This window comes from Kryptolebias marmoratus, linkage group LG16, assembly GCF_001649575.2.
Source record: "Kryptolebias marmoratus isolate JLee-2015 linkage group LG16, ASM164957v2, whole genome shotgun sequence".
In the NCBI taxonomy this organism is placed as follows: Eukaryota; Metazoa; Chordata; class Actinopteri; order Cyprinodontiformes; family Rivulidae; genus Kryptolebias; species Kryptolebias marmoratus.
In genome coordinates this window covers 13,800,331-13,818,941 of record NC_051445.1, presented here as the reverse complement: position 1 = coordinate 13,818,941, position 18,611 = coordinate 13,800,331, and the positions used below count along the sequence as shown (strand labels likewise).

General features: G+C 47.2%; 1 protein-coding gene across 5 annotated transcripts in view; it reads right to left on the bottom strand.

Annotated features, from left to right (window-relative positions):
• Positions 1-18,611, bottom strand: part of zgc:158766 (uncharacterized protein LOC100009641 homolog) — a 33,763-nt gene that overhangs the window by 5,002 nt on the left and 10,150 nt on the right. For 2 of the 5 annotated variants that reach the window (XM_037980155.1, XM_017426544.3), the window contains exons 2-19: positions 17,220-17,417; positions 15,074-16,328; positions 10,914-11,081; positions 9,864-9,987; positions 7,791-7,884; positions 7,218-7,304; positions 6,954-7,070; positions 6,344-6,442; positions 5,434-5,576; positions 5,199-5,337; positions 4,564-4,686; positions 4,306-4,470; positions 3,237-4,075; positions 2,915-3,167; positions 1,964-2,053; positions 1,652-1,876; positions 732-902; positions 475-652 (exon numbers count right to left, since the gene is read on the bottom strand). In XM_037980155.1, coding sequence (XP_037836083.1) covers positions 475-652; positions 732-902; positions 1,652-1,876; positions 1,964-2,053; positions 2,915-3,167; positions 3,237-4,075; positions 4,306-4,470; positions 4,564-4,686; positions 5,199-5,337; positions 5,434-5,576; positions 6,344-6,442; positions 6,954-7,070; positions 7,218-7,304; positions 7,791-7,884; positions 9,864-9,987; positions 10,914-11,081; positions 15,074-16,328; positions 17,220-17,417 — 4,468 coding nt within the window. The remainder of the gene's footprint in view (positions 1-474; positions 653-731; positions 903-1,651; positions 1,877-1,963; positions 2,054-2,914; positions 3,168-3,236; positions 4,076-4,305; positions 4,471-4,563; positions 4,687-5,198; positions 5,338-5,433; positions 5,577-6,343; positions 6,443-6,953; positions 7,071-7,217; positions 7,305-7,790; positions 7,885-9,863; positions 9,988-10,913; positions 11,082-15,073; positions 16,329-17,219; positions 17,418-18,611) is intronic. The other 3 variants (XM_037980153.1, XM_017426545.3, XM_037980154.1) reach the window with 2 other exon arrangements.

Below are 18,611 nucleotides of genomic sequence, written 5' to 3'. Positions count from 1 at the left end.
CAGACCAGCCGGTCTGCAACAATAAACCAAGTTGGAGTGGACTTACCAGTTCCGGTCCTGTCACTAGCCGATCACGTGAGTGAGACGATCAGAGACTTTGAGCCTGCTTCCAGCTTCCTGACAATAAAATCCTTAAAACTTTGTTGTGTCGTTGTGAGTTTGAGTTCTGCCAAGCCTCGCCTTGTCACTGTGTCCCACTTTGGTGTAAAATTATTCAAGATGAGACAAAATATGAATAACTCAAGACGATAATAGTGAAATAAACTCTACCTCTAACTCTCTGTGCGTGTTTTTATAAGAGCTAAGCCCTGGTTTGCTTCAGTTACACCAGCTTTACTTCCGGAGAGGACAACACGGACTAACACTGGCTCCGAACACGCAGTAATTAGTCCTGGCTGCTCCCAACTGTCCCACAGGAGCTGCAGCCTGGAGCCAATATATACACACACACACACACAGCGGTTTTCCACCCACCTCTGTTCCTCAGGGCCTGCCTCCACAGGATCTTGCCGATAATAGCCGTCCACACGGCCTTGACCTCAGCAGAGCCGGCCTGGAGAATGAACGTGTCCTGAGACTTCCTGCGCCGGAACCAGATCTCAAAGCGAAGGCCGCTGTCGCCGACGTTCTCTGTCATGCCGATCTCCGCCGTCTGCGAGATCACGAACGTTTAACGCCACGTTAGGCCACGAGCGGTGACGAGGAGGAGGAGGGGGAAGAAGAAACCTTACTTTGAAGGACTGTTTGTAGATGTAGAAGTCATATCCGCCCTCTATCTTCTTGGTCTTGCTGAAGAGGATGAGGTCTTCGAACAGGAAGACGTGGCGGAGGTACTTCCTGCGTCCGCACCACACGATGAACTCGTCCTGGCAGCGCAGCTGGCCCTGCTCCTTCAGGTTCACCTGCGGGAGGAAACACGGCCGCTCACATGCGTCACAGAGAGAACTTGGCGGCTCGCTCTGCTGCTACAAAATGGCCTTCAGTCCACGGAGACACTCGGGGTGAGTTCACGCTCGACAGTCCGGTGGACTCTGTTTGACCGGGGACCAAAATGTCAACATTTGTTCCATTTTCAGCTGCTGCGGTTCTCATTCACACTGAACCGAGTCAATCGAGACAAACCCTTTCAGCGACCTGTCCCCCCCCTCGCCTGTGGTGGCGCCGCACCAAGAACTACTGAAAGAAACGACACGAAAACCACTGAAGAAGACACCGAGCGCCACTTCCTTCTTCTGCAGAAGAAAACCAAAGTGGAGCGGCGTCAAATTTTAACGGTTTTAGGATTTCTGTTTTGTCTGCACAACTGACAACAAGCCGTTTCTCCCTCTAGTGGTAGAAAGGAGTGTTTGTTTTGGTCGCATTTACCCAGAAGGCCCTGTTCTGTAGTCCGCTTCCTGCTTTTGGAGCAGTCTCAGGTCTGCTCGCGTTCATATACGCATTCGAACGACGCCGGAGTTCACTTCAACCGAACCAAGACCGAGGTTTTCAGGCGGACCGAAGTTCGCTTCTTTAGGGTTCAATTGCGCTTTAACACCTCCCCAAACGAACCGGATTTTTCAGACAAAACGAACTAGAGCTCGATTAAAGCAGATTAAACGGGGCTGGTGCGAACGCGCCCTCAGTGACCTCGCCGCGCTCCGTCTGAACTTACGTCGCAGCCTCGAATGGCGTCCATGGCGAGCAGGTCGTTGCCGTGGCGGAGCTGGAACTTGACCATCTCCTCCGCGGTGCGCAGGTCGCTCAGCTCCTGCTCCTGGGACTGACCGCACTCCTTTATCAGGTCTTTGAGCAGCAGAGCGTATTTACTCATCCTCTGAATGGGCTTCAGCAGGTAGGAGGCCAAGTCCATCTTGTCCCCCAGCTCCAACTGCTTATTCTGAAGCAGAAAAACAACAAAAAGATGGTTTGTTTTTTTTTGTTCTCTCTTAGAGACTCAAAGTTATAATCCTGTGTGTGCTTTCACCTTGAAGAATTCGTTGCCGTGGCTGCTGAGCAGAGCGTCCGACTGAGGCTTGTTCTTGCTGTACAGAGCGTACATCCCGAACTGATCCTCCTGAACGCAACGAGAAGAGTTCAACCACGGCGACAAACAGCAGAGATCCAAAACAAGATGAAAATGTCTGAAACCAGCAACTGGAGGACCGTTCTGACGCTGACAGGAGGCTGAAATATGTGCAGTAAAACCAAGATAGTCTACTAAAAACAACACTTGGAAAAAAAAGCTATACAATATGTTACATTAATAAACTTAGAGGAAATTAAAATGAAAAAGTGAAACAATAAAATACCTTTTTAACATTTGACAGAAGAATGGATAAAGTAAATACTTAATTTTGACCCTTAAAAGATAAAAAAAATATGAGAAAAAAAGGGAATTTCAAAATAAAAATAAATATTATGGCGAAAAATTTTAAAAATTGCATTAAAAACTTAAAAATGAGATATCAGCATTAAAAATGCCAAAAAAAAACAAAAAAACTATACTAAGCTGAAAATCAAATATTTCTTTAATAAATAGTGAATAAATTTTCAAATTTAAAGGTAAAAATATAAAGTTTAAAGTATACTAAGTAAAGTATAAAGTTGGAAGAATGTTAAAAAATATAGAATAATAATAACAAGAAGAAAATAACAAAAATAAATAGTATACAAATTATATATTTTGTATAAAAATAAAACTTAAAAAAAAACCTTAAACTTTACTTAAGTTTTTAAAATGATTCATTTACAATATTATTTATATTTATTTAAATCATTTTTATTTAATAATATTCAATTTTAAGATTTTTTTGTATTACATTATATTAATTTAATTGTTTGTCTGTTCGTCTGTCTGTTTATTTATCTGTTTGTTTGTTTGTTTGTTTGTTTGTCCGTCTCTCGTCAGGGCCGGTCCGCGGCGCGCCGGACTCACGTGTCTCAGGAAGCAGCTGCTGATGGACAGCGGCGAGTGGGCGCACGCCTCCAGCTCCTTCAGGAAGTACTGGCTGTGGAAGTCCCACAGCTTCTCCACGTTCCCGAAGACGATGCTGCGCTTCCCGCGGAGGTCCTGGGGGAGGTCCAGGCGCTCCATCTCGGGGAAGTAGTGCTCGATGACGTAGCTGAGGGAGCGCACGTACTCCCTCTCCGTGGAGATCATCTCGTCCATGATGTGCTGGACTTTGCTGCTGAACACAGACATGTTAACGGCGGCCTGCGAGGCTGCTGCCGACGTCACGCTCGGTCGGCGTCCTCACCTGCTCTGTTTCATCCCGTCCCCCTCGCTGCGCCTGGCGTACGTCCTGCAGGGCGTGGACATGCTGCGGCTGCGTCCCAGCGCGGGGCTCGTCACGTCCTGCCTCTGCAGCTTCTTCTCCGCCGACACGTTGTTGGCCACCTCCAGGCCCCTGATGTGCACCCCCGTGTAGCCATGGGCGTGGCTGACGTCTGAGTGGCCGCCGTCCCTCGCCGTCAGCTCATAGCTCATGGTCTTCTTCATGATCTTCTTCATGGGCTGCTTGCGGAGCCGCGTGGCTTTGGAGCAGACGGGCTCCGAGCGGCAGGAGACGACGGAGTCCACGGTGCAGTCGCTGTCCGTGTCGTCGTACGCCGACGGGCTCGGGCCAAGCTTGTCTTCGCCGTCGGCGGGGAACGCGAATTCCGACGACACAGAGCCGGATGGGCTCCGGGAGAAAGGCCCGGCGGGGATGCTGCGGCTGTCCTCGAAGGCCAGCGCCGTGGCGACCTCGGGTAAACGCACGCATCCATCGGCTCCGCCATGTTCCGGGGTCCCCGCGCTCTTCGAGGAGCCCCCCGCGTCGTCGGCGTCTGCCGTGGCCCGGGCTAACGTGTCCTCCAGCTGCCGTTTGGTCTGCTGACACCTGTCCCACACGGCGCTCCACCGCTGCAGCTGCTGGGGGCTCTCCAGGGAGAGGACCATGGTGTTGAGCACGCTGAAGTTGTCCACGGAGAACTTCGCTGCCTCCGTGCAGTAATCCCGCAAGACGTGCACCACGGAGGGAGGAACCGGGTCATCTGAGGAGCCCAGGCTCAGCTGGCTGAAGTATTCCTGACAGTGGTCCATCCACTGGTTCGCCTGGAGACGGGAGGACGGGGGACACGTCTCTTAGTCAGATTCAGATTCAGTTTTCAGGAAGACTTATCGAGGTGCAACAGCTCAGATCTTTAAAAGTGGGCTTCTGTAGAAAGCTTATGACCGGTTAGTATCTTACCTGTCCCAGATAGGCTAAAAAAAAGCTTTAATTCTCACAGGATTAATGAGCTAACTGCTTGTCTGACATCAAACAACAAGGATCTGATTCGTACCGACTCGTAGAACTCATACAGGTTCGTCAGGATCTCCAGCTGGGTCTTCCTCTGCTCCACCCTGCTCAAGACGGAGCCCAGATGTTGCTTAAAGTCGAGCAGAGCCACATCTGGAAGAGACTCCGGGGACTCTGTCACGAGCTGCAGGCCGAGCCTCTGCTGGTGCTGTCAGGAGACGGAGACAAAAAAAGAAAAAAAGTTTTACGTCTTTTCAAGCAAGCCGCCGTCTCAAAGCTGCAACCTGACGTAGAAACGCACCACCGACTCCTCCAGAAACTGGTCCAGGCTCCTTCTCATCTCCTTGATTTCACCCAAAGACAGATTCGTTGCCTCCAGGGGGGCGAGCTGCTTCTCTCCCGCTGCACTAAACCAGTGTTTTATCTGGAGAGAGCGAGAGAGGAAAAAAAACACTGATTTAATATGTGCAGAATGAGCTCAGGCTGCAAAAAACTGGAAAAAATTTGATTTTTTAAATTGAGATTAGCTTCAAAATTGGTGCGTAAAGACGCCATCTTGCCATCTCGGTAACTAAAACAGAAGATCGTCATAATCTATCTTTAAATTTAGATTTTCTAACAGGCATTTCTTTAGAAATAATCCTTTTTAATTTCCTTTGAAACTGACCGTTTTTCTGTGTCGGGAAATCCCTTCGTATAATGTTTGGCATCGTCGTAAAGCTTGGAAATTCCCATGTTTTAAATAAAGGGCTGGAATTTCAGACGACGGCTCTCCAGGCCGATAAAAATTGAGTTTTTTTTCTCGTAAACAAAATTCAACAAACTACGACTCATTTTCAAGCTTCTGAGCTGCAGAGTTGGAAAATATTAATCGCTTTAAATTGGAAAAATCCTCGTCGGGGTCACATGTGACTCGCGTTGGGGTTTCGAGGCCACCTGCTGCGTTCGCTCCTCGAACTTGCGCGCCTCCAGCTGACTCTCCAGCTCCTTCTGGGACTTGTTGGACAGGATGACGAGTTTGTGGACCTCTTCGTCCACCTGGTTGTACAGAGCGCTCAGCTTCTCCACGGCGTCCCTGAAAATCCGACCCAATATTGAAAATTAAAAACGCACGACAACTTTTTATTAATTTTTTTTCTTACGGGTCGGCAGGTTGTCCAAACCAGCGCACCTGTAGCCTTCGCCGTCGCACGCTTCTTCCTTCCTGATGCGGGCGAGGACAGTCCCCCCCTCCAGGCGCAGTCTGTTCAGACGCGTGTCGTCCAGGACGGACTTCATCAGGTGCCTCTGCTGCTCCAACACCTCCGACACCTCCTGGGTTCAAACACACGCAGCACGGCAGCTTTAGGATGAACCCTGTGGTTACTTGCAGGACGACGGAGGACATCTTGGCAGCTTTTATAACTTTAAACACATTTCTTCCCATCGTGGCGACTCGAGCGTCTTTAAATTAAAAAAACTGCGAGCAGAATTCATGAACTGCTGCAAACTACATCGTGTTTGTTTACCTAAGAAACAACCGAAGGGACTAAAAAAAACAGGTCAACAACGGTGACGTTCACCGAAGAGCCATTTAGGATGGAGAAGCCCGACAAACCTGGAAGACGTTTTGCGAAAGCCGCCATGTTTGACTCCCCGATGTTCTTTCTCTGTCCTTTAAATGATCTTAAACGTCTTCCTCAGGATTCTACGCTCATCTCGTTCCGTCATTCTTTTACCACCATCCTCGTGTAGGTGAACCGCGTGACTCTTGTTTCCGCCCCGGCTTTCGTTTGTTTACACCGAGTGCGTACCTGTGTTTCCGAACATTAAACCGATGTATCTGGAAAAACGACCGGAACTGCACCGTTCATTATAAGTCAGGGTTTGACGTTATTTAGTGTTTGATTTCATAGTTTGGAACGAGTCCCTTTAAGCCGCTGTCCCAAGAAAAGACATCTGATTGGTCGCCTTTAAAAAAAACTGAAGTCACTCTGGTGCTGATTTCAGGGTGGAGTAATAAATCAGTTACGGTAGGAGAGCCTCCACGCCGTCCTAAAATATAATAATAACTCATGTGAGACGCCCGCTCCAAGCCTTACCTCGGAGGTCTTGAGGCTCCCGCTGGTCCTCAGGCTGCTGATGGACTCCTGGAGGAAGCCGATGGCGGCGCTGCAGCTGCTGGCGAAGGGTTCCACTTTCTGCCAGAACGACAAAAAGAGACAGGATTATTAACATCCACGCAGTCAAAACAAAACTGTTGACACATGAGAAACGGATCCTGTTTCAACAAGCTCAAAGAATCCTTTTTTTTTTTTTCTCTCTCTTCTTCTGCAGCCGCGCTCGACTTTGGATCTACGACGGATTTCGATTTCATTTTTCTCATCTGCGTTAATAAAGCGAGCCCAGAAAAACCTCCACGGTCAGAGTGTCGTCTCCATCCCTGTAAGGCTGATTTATTTACAGGTTTTAAAGAAGAATCTAATGTGACCTCTTGAATTGTCAGGGACTACTCTCAGCTACCACCACACCAAATTCTACCTGAACAGCTGTAAAATGAACTGAGGTTTCACCATTTCTGTGTTTAGCTGGTGGTCGCTTTAAACTAGGTCGACTCCAAAGGATCATCCAGTGCTTTGTGAGATATTTTGCTAACAGACACACACACATCTAGGTTATCGGCGGCGATGATGACGGCCTTAGCAGCCCAACCTGTCTGAAGCCGATCCAGCGCTCGTGGTCGTAATGGAAGGCGCCGTCCAGCTCCCGTGTCAGCTGGCTCGGGTCGATGTGCTTCAGCAGGGCCTTCAGCGAGGAAAGCGTCTCAGTCTGCGCCAAGAAGAAGAAGAGTAAACGGCGAGATCCCGACCGAAGCGTCTCGCCACTTCAACCGCCCGAGGCGTAAATGCCGCCCAGCCATCAGCTCTTGTGGTTAAAAGATTAGGCGAGCATTAACCGTCATTCGGCTTCGTTTACCTGCGCGTCGAGGTCCCGGTCCGGTTTGGCTGACCCGTCTTTGTCCACCAGGAACAGAACTGAGTAAAGTGCGTTTGGTATTAACGTCTGCGAACACAAAACAAGCAGAAAAACATTTAGACTCCGTAACAAAAACCATCAGCTACGATCAGCAGCGTGTTCTGACAGTCACAGCTGAACCAAACGCAGTTGAGGGGGACATTCTCGGACCACCTCGAAAAAAAAAAAAAGATCCCGACCGCGCTGAGACGATGTGTGTCTGCGGCGCGGCCAACCAGCTCCCGGCTGGTGGTTAAAAACAGACAAGTAAAGACAGGCTTGTCCACGAGGGCCCTGAGGCCAGACATTTTACAAAAAAAAAAAAAAAAAGTCTTGGAACTGCAGGGCGCTGTAAGTTTAAGGTGTGCCTCTACAAAAAAAAACACAAACCGCACACCGTCTGAGGAGCAGAACAATAGCAAACATGAAAGGAATGACATAATATCACGACTCTGGGAAGGGAGACGTAGCATTACAGCGTCAGGGCGTGTTGGAGGAGGGGGGGTAATTACATGTTTTCCACAGCGGGCTCACCTGAAATTCAAACAGGGATGACAACAGAGCTGGGGCAGCCGGCTGCTTTCTGCCGTCGATTACAACAGTGAGGCCCCGATCGCGCCTCTCCTTCCTAAAACCAGAGCACCGCGGTTAGTGAGTTGCTTTCTGTCACAGGAGGGACGCTATTCTGGGGAAGAAAACCGCAAAATGTACGACTTATCTCCTGACTTTAAAGCTGCTTCGAAGAGATTTCGTGTACAACTAACAGCCACTTGAGTTACGTCACAAACATACATGGGTCGTGTTTGTTTTTCCCCTCAGTTCTTTATGTTTTACTCCCAAGGAGCCAGATCATCGTGTAAAAGTGTTTCTTTGGATTTTGGCGAGTTTTAGACTTGTTTTCAGTCCTGACAGTTTTTAAATAAATATGTTTTTTTGTTGTTGTTGTTTAATGGTCAAACCTACGAACCCTTCAGGCCTAAAAGGCTCCTAAACTCAAGAGGTGGTGTTTTTGTTGACACGTAACTGACAACTTAGCAAAGAGTTCCTTTTTATTTAAATTTAATGTTAAGCACTTTGTTACTAGCAGTCTGTCGCAGCGACAGTTTGTTTCCTGAAGTCGTTAGCTAGTCGTGATTAGCAGTACTTTGGCCAACGGTTGTTGTTTCTAAATCTGCTATAAAAACAAATTTGATTTGATTTTAAGTTACTAGCTAGCTACCCAGGTTGTAAAGATGTTAGCTTGTAACTTTAGTGCTTGCAGTTTGTCACAAAGACACAATTTGTTTCGTCGGTTTGTTAGCTAGTCGTCATTAGCAAGTTACTAGCTAGCCACTTAGGTTGCAACGTATGAGGTGCCGTTTGTAAAGTTACACAGTCAAAGATTAACAGCAATATTCTGGTATATTTAGCCATGTTATTCATACATTTAGAAATGTCAAAGTTCCAATCTAAATATTTAACTTGCAAGTCAAATATTTAGTTAGCAAGCTAAATATTTAGCTCGGACCTAAATATTTAGCTTGCTAACTAAATATTTAGTGTAGAGCTAAATATTTAGTTTGGAAATTAAATGTTTAGCTTGAAAAATAAATAGTTAGGTCTGAGCTAAATATTTAGTAAACAAATTAAATGTTTCATTTGGAAATTAAATATTTAGCTCAGACAAAAACATTTAGTTTGTAAACTAAATATTTAGTTTAGAGCTAAATATTTAGCTTGCAAGTTAAATAAACCAAATTATTGCTGTAAATTTACAAATGGCAGCCCATAGTAACTTGTTAGCTCGTAACTTTAGTGCTTGAAATTTGTCACAAAGACACAATTTTTTTCCTCGGTTTGTTAGCTAGTCGTCATTAGCAAGTTACTAGCTAGCTGCCCAGGTTGTAACTTGTTAGCTAGTAAGTTTATTACTAGCAGGCTGTCACAAAGACTCTATTTTGAGCTGAATATACAAAAAGAAACCAGCTACAAAAAATAATTTGAAAAAGATAATATGGTCAACGTGGTTTGACACATAAAATAATAATTTTTCACCAACAAGGTGATTCTCAAAGAGCCGTTCTCTGAATACTCGACCGTTTACTGAAGGATAACGCATCTTTAAAGGTCCGGGTTCTTCCTGGGTTTGATTCATTTTTGGAGATTTCATCCGGCACAATATGCTGCCACGATGACAAGGACTGGACAAAATAATATTGTCAATAAAATAAATGAAAAGGCATTTAAAGTGCAAAGGAGACTGAAGAACTATAGATCAAGATCCACTTTCAAAGACTACAAAAATGTCAGGCTCCTTGGAAACAAAACATAAGGAACTTAGGGCTGGTTTAAAACTGACCGAAGTGTACAGAAACTCAGTAGTAACCCAGCCAACAATTACGTCTTAAAAAAACCACTTGCTTTATTTATCTACAGGTTCATAATAAACAGCTACAAGAAAAGCAGGAGCGTCAGAAGAGGTAAAACAGTCATCTCTATTAATAATTCACCGCAGCGGTGAAATGACTGGTGTAAAAGTTATTTGCGCCTGTCGTTTATCAGGTAAATTGCTACGTTTTCTCCCCAGTCTCGTGCTGAATAACAGTGATTAGAGCGTGTGAGGCTCACCGCAGGGTTGAGTGGTAGTAGCCCAGCAAGCGGGTCAGGTTGTTGACTGAGCACGCCTCACCTGCCCACACCTGAGCTCGAGTGCACACCTGCAGCACCGCCCTCCCGCCGCGGTCTCTGTTTCCTGCAGGAGAGAGAGAGAGAGAGAGAGAAGGCAACACCTCCGTTAGCCTGGCGAAAACAAAACCCTCTGCGACGTGTTTCATACCAACGTTACGTTCTGAATTATATATTAAAACATTTTTTTGTATTTGTGTATCATCTATGATAAAAATAACCACTAAATCCACATTGTTCAAAATTCTTCTTCTTCTTCTTCTTCTTCCAAAGAGAAACGGCGACTGAAGTGGAGCCATTTTGGGGGAGGAAACCGAGCGTTAAAGCAAGGTACTCCGAACTCTAACGGGAGAATTTCACGAAACTGATCGGCGAGTTTAGCTGTAAACAAAGGCGAGGAATATTTGCTGTTTGCTCACTTTTTTTTTTTTAACAAAAACTCGATGAGCTTGAGCTACGTTAACCCCAAATGTCCATTTAGTGGTGTAGAAATAAGTTGGAAGCATAAAAAATTCAGATCGAAAACGTTGAAAAATCCTGTATTTTGACCGCTTCTGTGGCTTTGAAGGCGCATTTAAAAGCCTTAAATTTTCTCAAAAAACGACAATGCGCCTTATAATCCGGAGCGCCTTATATAAGTAAGAAGTCGTAATGTTTTAGTACGACTTTAGTTAAACTACTGCATTAAACTCAGCATTAAGGCTCAGTTATAGTCGCGCACGGCGTGAGGACCTGAGCGAGCAGTGGAGGCGTTTATACTCAACACTTACGTCGGTGCAGTATTCGGTGTTGTTTCCTCTGTAAAGTGGAATACAGGCGTACCTCGTGACTTTGTTGACATTCTGTACAAACCTTTCAAAAATAAACCTTTTTGGTAAGTTGTGCCGAATGACATGAAGGCTCAAAAGATGAATCAGATTAAATATTTCCCAACTGTGGGATGAAATCTGTGACTGTAGTCACTGAGACACGGCGGGACGGAGGCCTCCTAACCTGGCAGGATCACGGCGCCTGAAGCCAGCAGCTCTTGGTTGGTTTCTGATATCAGCCTGGGGAAGGACGAGTTACAATCCCAGGAGAAGCTCCGGTTTGAAGCCGGGCTCGTCCCATTGGCAGTTTTGGGACTGTGCGAGCCTTCGCCGCTCTCGCTGTCGCCTCGTCCTGCAGAGACAAACACAACCCGTGAGTCCGACGGGATTCGCTCAGAAACACAGCTCACCCAACAAAAGAGACAGGAACTTTGTCTTTCACCGTTCTTACTCAACGGTGCTAAAAGGGCGTGTCCGTTTGCGGCGAGGTGGTTGTTATTCACGAGGTCCAGATGTTCCGTTCTCCTGAGACACAGCTGTTATTACCACTCTTACGTCCTCACCTCCTCCTTTTTTTTTTTTTTCTTTCAGCGAAGCGTACCCGGAGGCTCCTTTCTTTTTTTTTACAGGAATGATGTGTTTGACATTCGCAAGTAGTAGCACAGCTTCCAGCTTTAATCTGGTTCCAAAAGCAGCAAATAATCTGAAACATTGAATCAGCGCGTCCCGGCTAATGAAAAACAGTCGACATCAAGGGTTGAACCTGACAGCCCAAAGTGCATGATGTACGGCACGAACTACCGTCTCTGACTGGGAGATGTTTTTACCTTCAGTCAGTGTGTTTTTATGTCCTGTTTAAGAAGAAACTGAATATTTGGGTGGATGTTTGCAGGACAAAATCAGTGTTGGGACAATTAAATTGGGAATCGAGTAGGTTTTCAGATTGGTAAATATGTGCCGTTTGTTTCCTCAGGTTTGATTCTGAACTTTAGAATATTATCAGCATTTTTTACCCCTTTTATAAACAGCAACTGGAAACTCCAATTCGATGGTCAAAACCCAACAACCAGCCTTTTTGCACAGAGTTAAGAGGCTCGTTTCAACGCAGCCGATTGGTTAGAACTATATGACCTTATTATTAGGGTTAATAGATTTTTGTGTCGTTATTTCTGGGGTTTGGGCAATTAGGTCATCTTCTTTCTGTAGTGTTGCATCCAGTTCTGTCAAAATCAGCTTGAATTTGCCAATCACCACACCTCACTAAAGATATTTCCTGTTTTGTTTTTTTTGTTTGTTTTTTGGGGGGGGTTAGCTCCTGGTGGGATCCTTGTTGTGTGTTTGAGTTGTATTGCTTGTCTGTTGTTCGGTTTTTATTTAAATAAATGTATGTTTAGGCTCCAGTCTGCCTGTTCATGTGTCTACATTTGGGTCATTAACCACCACCACATTCTGACCAATCACACGGTCGGTACGTTCAGTGAGCGATGGCGCAAATTCAAATAAAAACCAAATCATAAACCAAGCTGCTCAGTGAAAATCAGCCCGTTGTAAGTCATCTTACTCGTGATAGTAGTAATTAACTCCACTGACGTGAAATGTGCCAAAACATATAATTAAAGCCCAAACAGCTGTCAAAATACGCCAACTTTCAGTGGTTTTGTTTTGAGTTGTTGGCATGTGTGTCATCTATGATTAAAAATAACCACTAAATACTACGTAATTTGTAATAAATGAGTGAAATCCTTAGTCATGTTTTGTTGCTAACAATTTCAAGTTGTTTGTTTACATTCGAATATTCGTTTTCTAACCCAATTTTTACAAAAACCCTGATGAGTTTGAGCTACAATAACCCCCCCATCCCTCCCAAACAACCATTTAATGATGTAGAGATTGTGTTAGAAGCTTTAACCCTAAAAGATTTAAAATCAAAACGAATGTTGCTTTAACACTTTATAACCAATGTTTAAACCAGTAACGGTGAAAGAAATAGGAACAGATTCAACAGCTGAACTCATTTCTGTGAAAACTTCAGATATATGATCATAATACCGTCACACTTTTCTTTTTAATAAACGATTTGTCCCGTAAAGTTGTTTGTTTTAAGTACAAATAAATACACTGTAACACCCTTTCACCTTTACAAACGTATATCATTAAACGATCACCAGAGCTGCACTTTAGCACAAAAATAGCGTCTAACCATTGGTGTGTGTGTGTGTGTGGCTCTGTTGGTCTTTATCTGTGTTGTCTTTTGTCAACAGTGTAGTTGTGGGACAGTAAACCCTTCCTGTTCAGCCTCTATTGTCTCCACAAGGTGCGTTTCCTGTTGGTGTCATGGTGTCAACAGTCTCGTTTGTTTCCAGAGGAAGCGACGAGCGTAACGTTAAACCTCCCCGAGTCGCGTTTAGAAACAGAAACGAGTCTCGTTTTAGTCGTGACTTGGAGCTCGGTTAGAAACTTTAAAAGAAACGTTCGACTCGGCTCTTGCCCTTCCTGGACACCTCGAAGGTGGCCGAGCGATCGGAAAGATTATTTTCGTGGATTCCCATTCGGCCGATTGGTTCACAAAGGTAACCTTTGGTAACGAGGGAACCTGAATGACTTTGGCCTCGTCGTGGGACACTGAGGTGCCCCCATGGTTGGTTTACAGGATCCTCCTGCTGCCTTTGGAACACATCTGGGAAAAAAAAACCTGCTTTCCAAAAGCCGAAACGCGATCCTCTCTGAAGTAACACCGTAAACCCAGGGGGAGACGGGATTCAACTGCAGTCCTGTCATTTAGATCAGTAACATTCATAAAAAAGAAAAAAGCATGCTCAGCAATCTCCGGGTGGAGTCCGGAGGGTCAAACTTAAGAGATTCAACACGGATCGCTCAGTTTTCAGTTTACAATTCCCGGAAGGAGCAGAACTGTTTGAAAATCGGCCCGATTTCCGAGGTGGTCCTCCTACATCCCTGCTTTCCTGAGCCAACACGGACAGACCGACGGGGTAAAGAAAACACACAGCTGAGGCTAAAGTGCTTTAGTTGGTTTTGTTTTTCTTTTCCAGGGTAGGACTACACCTGCCCTGAATGTGCCAGAGAACAGAAAGCGGCGGAGGCTCTGGAAGTCGATCACTCGTTAATGAGAGCGACGACGCTCCAGCTCCAGCTCCAGCTCCAGCCTTCTGATGAAGTGTTGCAACCGCTCCTGCCGCGGGGCATGACTTCACGCCCCGGTCGAAAACAAACCACCAGCCACTCGTCGGGAGGTTTGCACAACCTTGGCCTGAATGACTGCGGCGGCGGATCAGTCACGCGGATTTTCGTAACGATCCCACCGACGCCGTGGAAAAGGGAAACTCATCAAGGAGTTTCAGAATCAGTAAGAGGAGCTCCGACCAGGTCACAGATAACTAGGGAAAAATCCACGAAAGTCTTGGAGTTTTTTTAGCAAATGAAATTTGGACTTCATAAAAAGTTAAATTTACTGAATATGAGGTTAACTCTGAATAAAATACAATTTATTCTGATTCATGACGATTGAAAACTGCACTTATTTCATCATCAGAAGCTGGAAATCCCCGTGTGTTGATGCTCCAATATGAGTGAGGCGTTACTTTGGTATTAGTAGAGAAATATTCAGCAGATCTACTTGAACCCATCTCGTCCTTTTTTTTCTCTTTATGACGTTATTTTTCAAAGGTTTGCAATCGACACACAATCAGACTGGATCGACCGAGCTGACATTGTCATGGCAACAAGAAAATACAGCATTAGTTTGTGTTTCTTAGGTGTTCAGCGTCTCTATATCTACTTCCCCTGGACGAAACGTTCTGTTTTAGGAGACAAGTCTGCGTAACGGCATGTGTGGCTGAAACGGTCTCACGTCCTGCGAGTTCTTATCGTGTCTTTTGAATCTTATTTCTCTCACATCCATACAGACGCTGACTAATTAAAGGTTCCTCAGTGGCCAGTTTAATATTCAAACACATTACAGTCTGTTAGATGTCTGCCTGGGATTTGGATCTGGGGCTTCATGTGGATTGGTTATATGTTTACTGAAGACTCACTGTGTGGGAAGTTATCCATATTTGAGTCTGAACAAAGAGTTAAAGTTTTACCATTTTCTGCCCATTGGAACAAGGGTTTGTCAACTTTAACGATCCTGTGCTGCCCACTGATGTGTCTAACGTTTAATTAGTTCAGCACGCTCAGGTGTGGTTGATTTAGTTCATATCTGTTATTCTCAGATAAGACTCAGTTTAAATTGGTCCCGTTGGTCAGTAAACGTAGCTCGTCACCACGAGCGAACCAACCGAAGCGTGAACAGACTGGGCAGGAGGTTTGAACGTTGGCTCGTACCTGACTCGTCTTTGCTGCTCCTCCTCTCGCTCTCGGGAAGCGCAGCCTCCACGTCCGGCTTCCCGAACCGGAGCGCGCAGCCGTTCATCAGCTTCTTGGGCGAGATGTTCGCGGAGCCTCCGGACGAGGACGAGGACGAGGATGACCGCTCGCGGTGGCCTTTGATCTGGCCGGCCTTGTTAGTCCTCTCCAGCGACTTGGAGCGTCTTTCCGCTCGCTTGTCGGAGGCCCGCAGCCCCCTCTGGAAGTAAAACAAAGGCGTGCTGGGTCTGGAGTCGTCGCCGCCGCCGCCAAGCCAGCCTCGACTACCGAACCTGCGGGACAGGTGTTCCCTGGGCGAGGAGCGGGCGTCGGGGCTGCTCCCCGGGGTGACGGCCGTCTCTCGGAGTCCGGCGCCGTGCTCGGGGCTTTCCTCCAGGATGGACTCAGAGCTGGACCCAAGGGTCATGGGGTTCTGCAGGGCCTCCATGTAAGACTTCCTGAAAAGCCTCCGGCTCTCAAAGGCAACAGTGTCTCTTGGCGTTCGGCGCAAAGGGCCCGGATTGCTGAGGTCCGTACTAAAAGCGAGCACCTTGGACCCCGCCGCTCTTTCACCGCCGTCCTCATCGGCCGGTTCTCTCACGCGCTCCTCTCCGGGTCGCTCGATTTTAACGGGCGCAGAGGGATCCCCCCTGCTGGCGCTCTGGTTCTCGCCGCCGGAGTCCATGTGGTTCCTGTTCGGGGAGGTGGGCTCTGAGAAAATGGAGTCGGCTCCCAGAGAGTGCAGGGACTCCCTGGAGCTGCGGTGGCTGTCCAGAGTCCCGGTGGAGCCGCTGGCGGTGCTGCAGGTGCTGAGGTGGCCACGGAAGCCGCCCCTGCTGCATCGAGCCTGCATGACGGCGTCGGCCGTGCTGCCGATCAGCAGCGGGTTGACCACGTTCTTCCACGGCGTCCTGTACACCGCCGTGCCGGTGGTGAGCAGACAGTTCTGGAGCGGGTGCAGGTTCCGGTCGCGCGTCACATTCTGCAGGAACTCAGCCGTGAAGACGCTGCCGTACATGCTCTCCGAAATGGGGATTTCCGCGACGGCCTGCCCGCTGGCAGACAGACATTTTATCACCAGCTTGGCAGCTTTGTGGCCCAAAGGAACGACCTGCAGGTAGAAGTCGCCTTGCTTTAGCCGGACCTTGTGCAGGGGGGAGAGCTGCAGGACGACCTTCTCGTGGATGCAGAGGGGCCACCCCTCGTGGTAGAACAGCAAGCCTCGGAACTTCGCCTGAGGGGAGACGGAGAAGCCGGTCATTCCTTGGAAAACAACTGTATGACTGGGACGGCTCAGTCGCCGCCTCGCTTGCGTCTTTTTCGACTGAACGGCAGCGAAGCCGTGCTCAGACACGTGTTTAGCGTTAATGGAGAGTCAAAGTTTTTTTTTTTTTTTTAAACAGGACGCACCCGCTGATTCACCCGCTCAGAGATCATTCAGCTGAAGACACACAAAAAAAAAGGAAACCTGTCTGATCAGGCCCGGTTTCGCTGCAACCGCGAGACGAATCACTGCACTGACAGCATTAAAAAAACAAACCCTGAGAGCACAGATTCTGAGCTCAAGGGTTACCTGTTTTTTTTTTGTTGTTTTTTTTCACCTGAGGATGTGATCTCCCCTCTGAAACCTCTCATGTTGCCTCCCGACACAAAGACTCTCATGCACGGCGGGCCGTTCTCAGGGGCCGGGCTTCAGTGAAACCATTGCGCCGTGGCTATCGTCACAGTGTAATCACCGGAGAGATGAATACAGAGGAGTAAAGTTTCAGCACTTTGGTCCTAAGAACCCAAAACCCCAACGGCAATCAAAGGAGAGGATATTAGGTTTCACTTTGTGCCCAAAAGGATGGCAGGCCCTCGAACAGTTTCCCTCTGTTTTCCCACTCAGGGAGACTTTTTCAGCTTATTTTCAGCACATTAATGAAAAGTCATCACGCACAGCGGCACTGGTTAGTTTCAGCTCTTTGGTACAGCAGGTTTATGTCTTCATGAGATTAGGAAAATATGCAACTGCAATGTTACTGCAAGGGCGTCGTCTGTTGCAACAAACCCACGTTATCCTAAACTTCGCGTCCGTCATCGCAACCCTCGCCTGAACGTGACCCGTCGTCCGCCCCGTACTCACACAGCTCTCCTTTTGGATGATCTGCAGGATCCTCTTGGCCGGAAGCAGGAAGTCGATGAAGCAGCGGAGGCCGTCGCCGCGGTACTGTCTCTCCACCACGCCGAAGAGCTGCCAGAGGACGGTGGACGCGGTGGCGCTGAAGGGACGGTACAGGGCGGACAACGTCCTCTGGATACAGCTGTCTAAAGACTCAGCGTCCTGGGGAACAAAAAAAATAAAGAGGCGCCTTTTAATCAGGTTAACATGAGAGGCAAGCATCCAGGGACATTTTAGGGTTGCGGATTGAAGATTTTTTTGTATTTCAAATTATTTTCTTTTTGAACATTTAAAGCAGGGCAGTGTGGTGTGATGAGGGAAGTCAAAGGGTTTCAGTGTTTTTAGATGGGGGAAACGTGCTTTCTTTTACGGGAAACTCATAGTTTTTCTTCTTTTTTTAACCGCAGGTTAGAAAGACACGCTAGATTGTAATCAAATCGCTTTAAAGTTGCAAAACCATCAGGTAAAAGGCATCAGTACTGGCGTCAGGACTCCAGCGTGGCTCTTGAAACACCGAGTGGGGGTTCTGAGAAGATCTACAGAAATCAAATTAACTTATTTAGACTTCACTGCTGTAAAAAGAACAGTGCTCATAAACAGATGTTGGTTGAAAGCTGAAACTTTTGGGAACCACTGATCCAGAAATACAAGGAGATTTATAATCTGAAGTGAGGTTTAAAAGGAAACATTGTGAGCAGCTAATATCTTACCTGTTCAGAAACAGAGCCTCTTTTTCTGATCGGGTTGATTACAGCTACGGTTATTTACCCAGAATCCTCTGGTTGTTTCAGAGGACGGACAGCAGCAGCAGCTGGCAACATTTTTGCCAGATCAGCCACGTCATGTGAGACCGAAGATGGCCTTGCTCGGACCAGCCGTTAGCTCGTCACCCCGGTCAGAAATAAACTAAAGACATCTACAGCAGGTGATCACGACCGCTGCACAAAATAAAAACCCTGCTTTCGAAAGATCTGGACTATCCCTTTAACAAATGGCCGTGCGGCTGAACAGACAGGAAGTTGGAGCGTCCCAGGGAAGGGAAACACCTGGTCGGAGCGACCTCACCCTCATCAAACACAAACAGCCAAACTGGAAAGTCCAGACTGGACTGCCGGTTCTGGGCCAGCTTGTGGAACATCATTGTCTAATAATAACAACCAAGTTGTCCCCAGAGCACTATCTGACTCAAACACGACCTCCGTCACCGCAGTCCAACCCTGACGGGGGGCGTGTGAGACAAGTCCTAGATCGGGTCGACCTGGGGGCCCTGTTGTGCTCGCGGTCCGGGCCGTGACCTTCCTCTGATTGGTCCGAGCCGAGGCCGAACATCTTCACCCCCCCCCCCCCCCCCCCCCC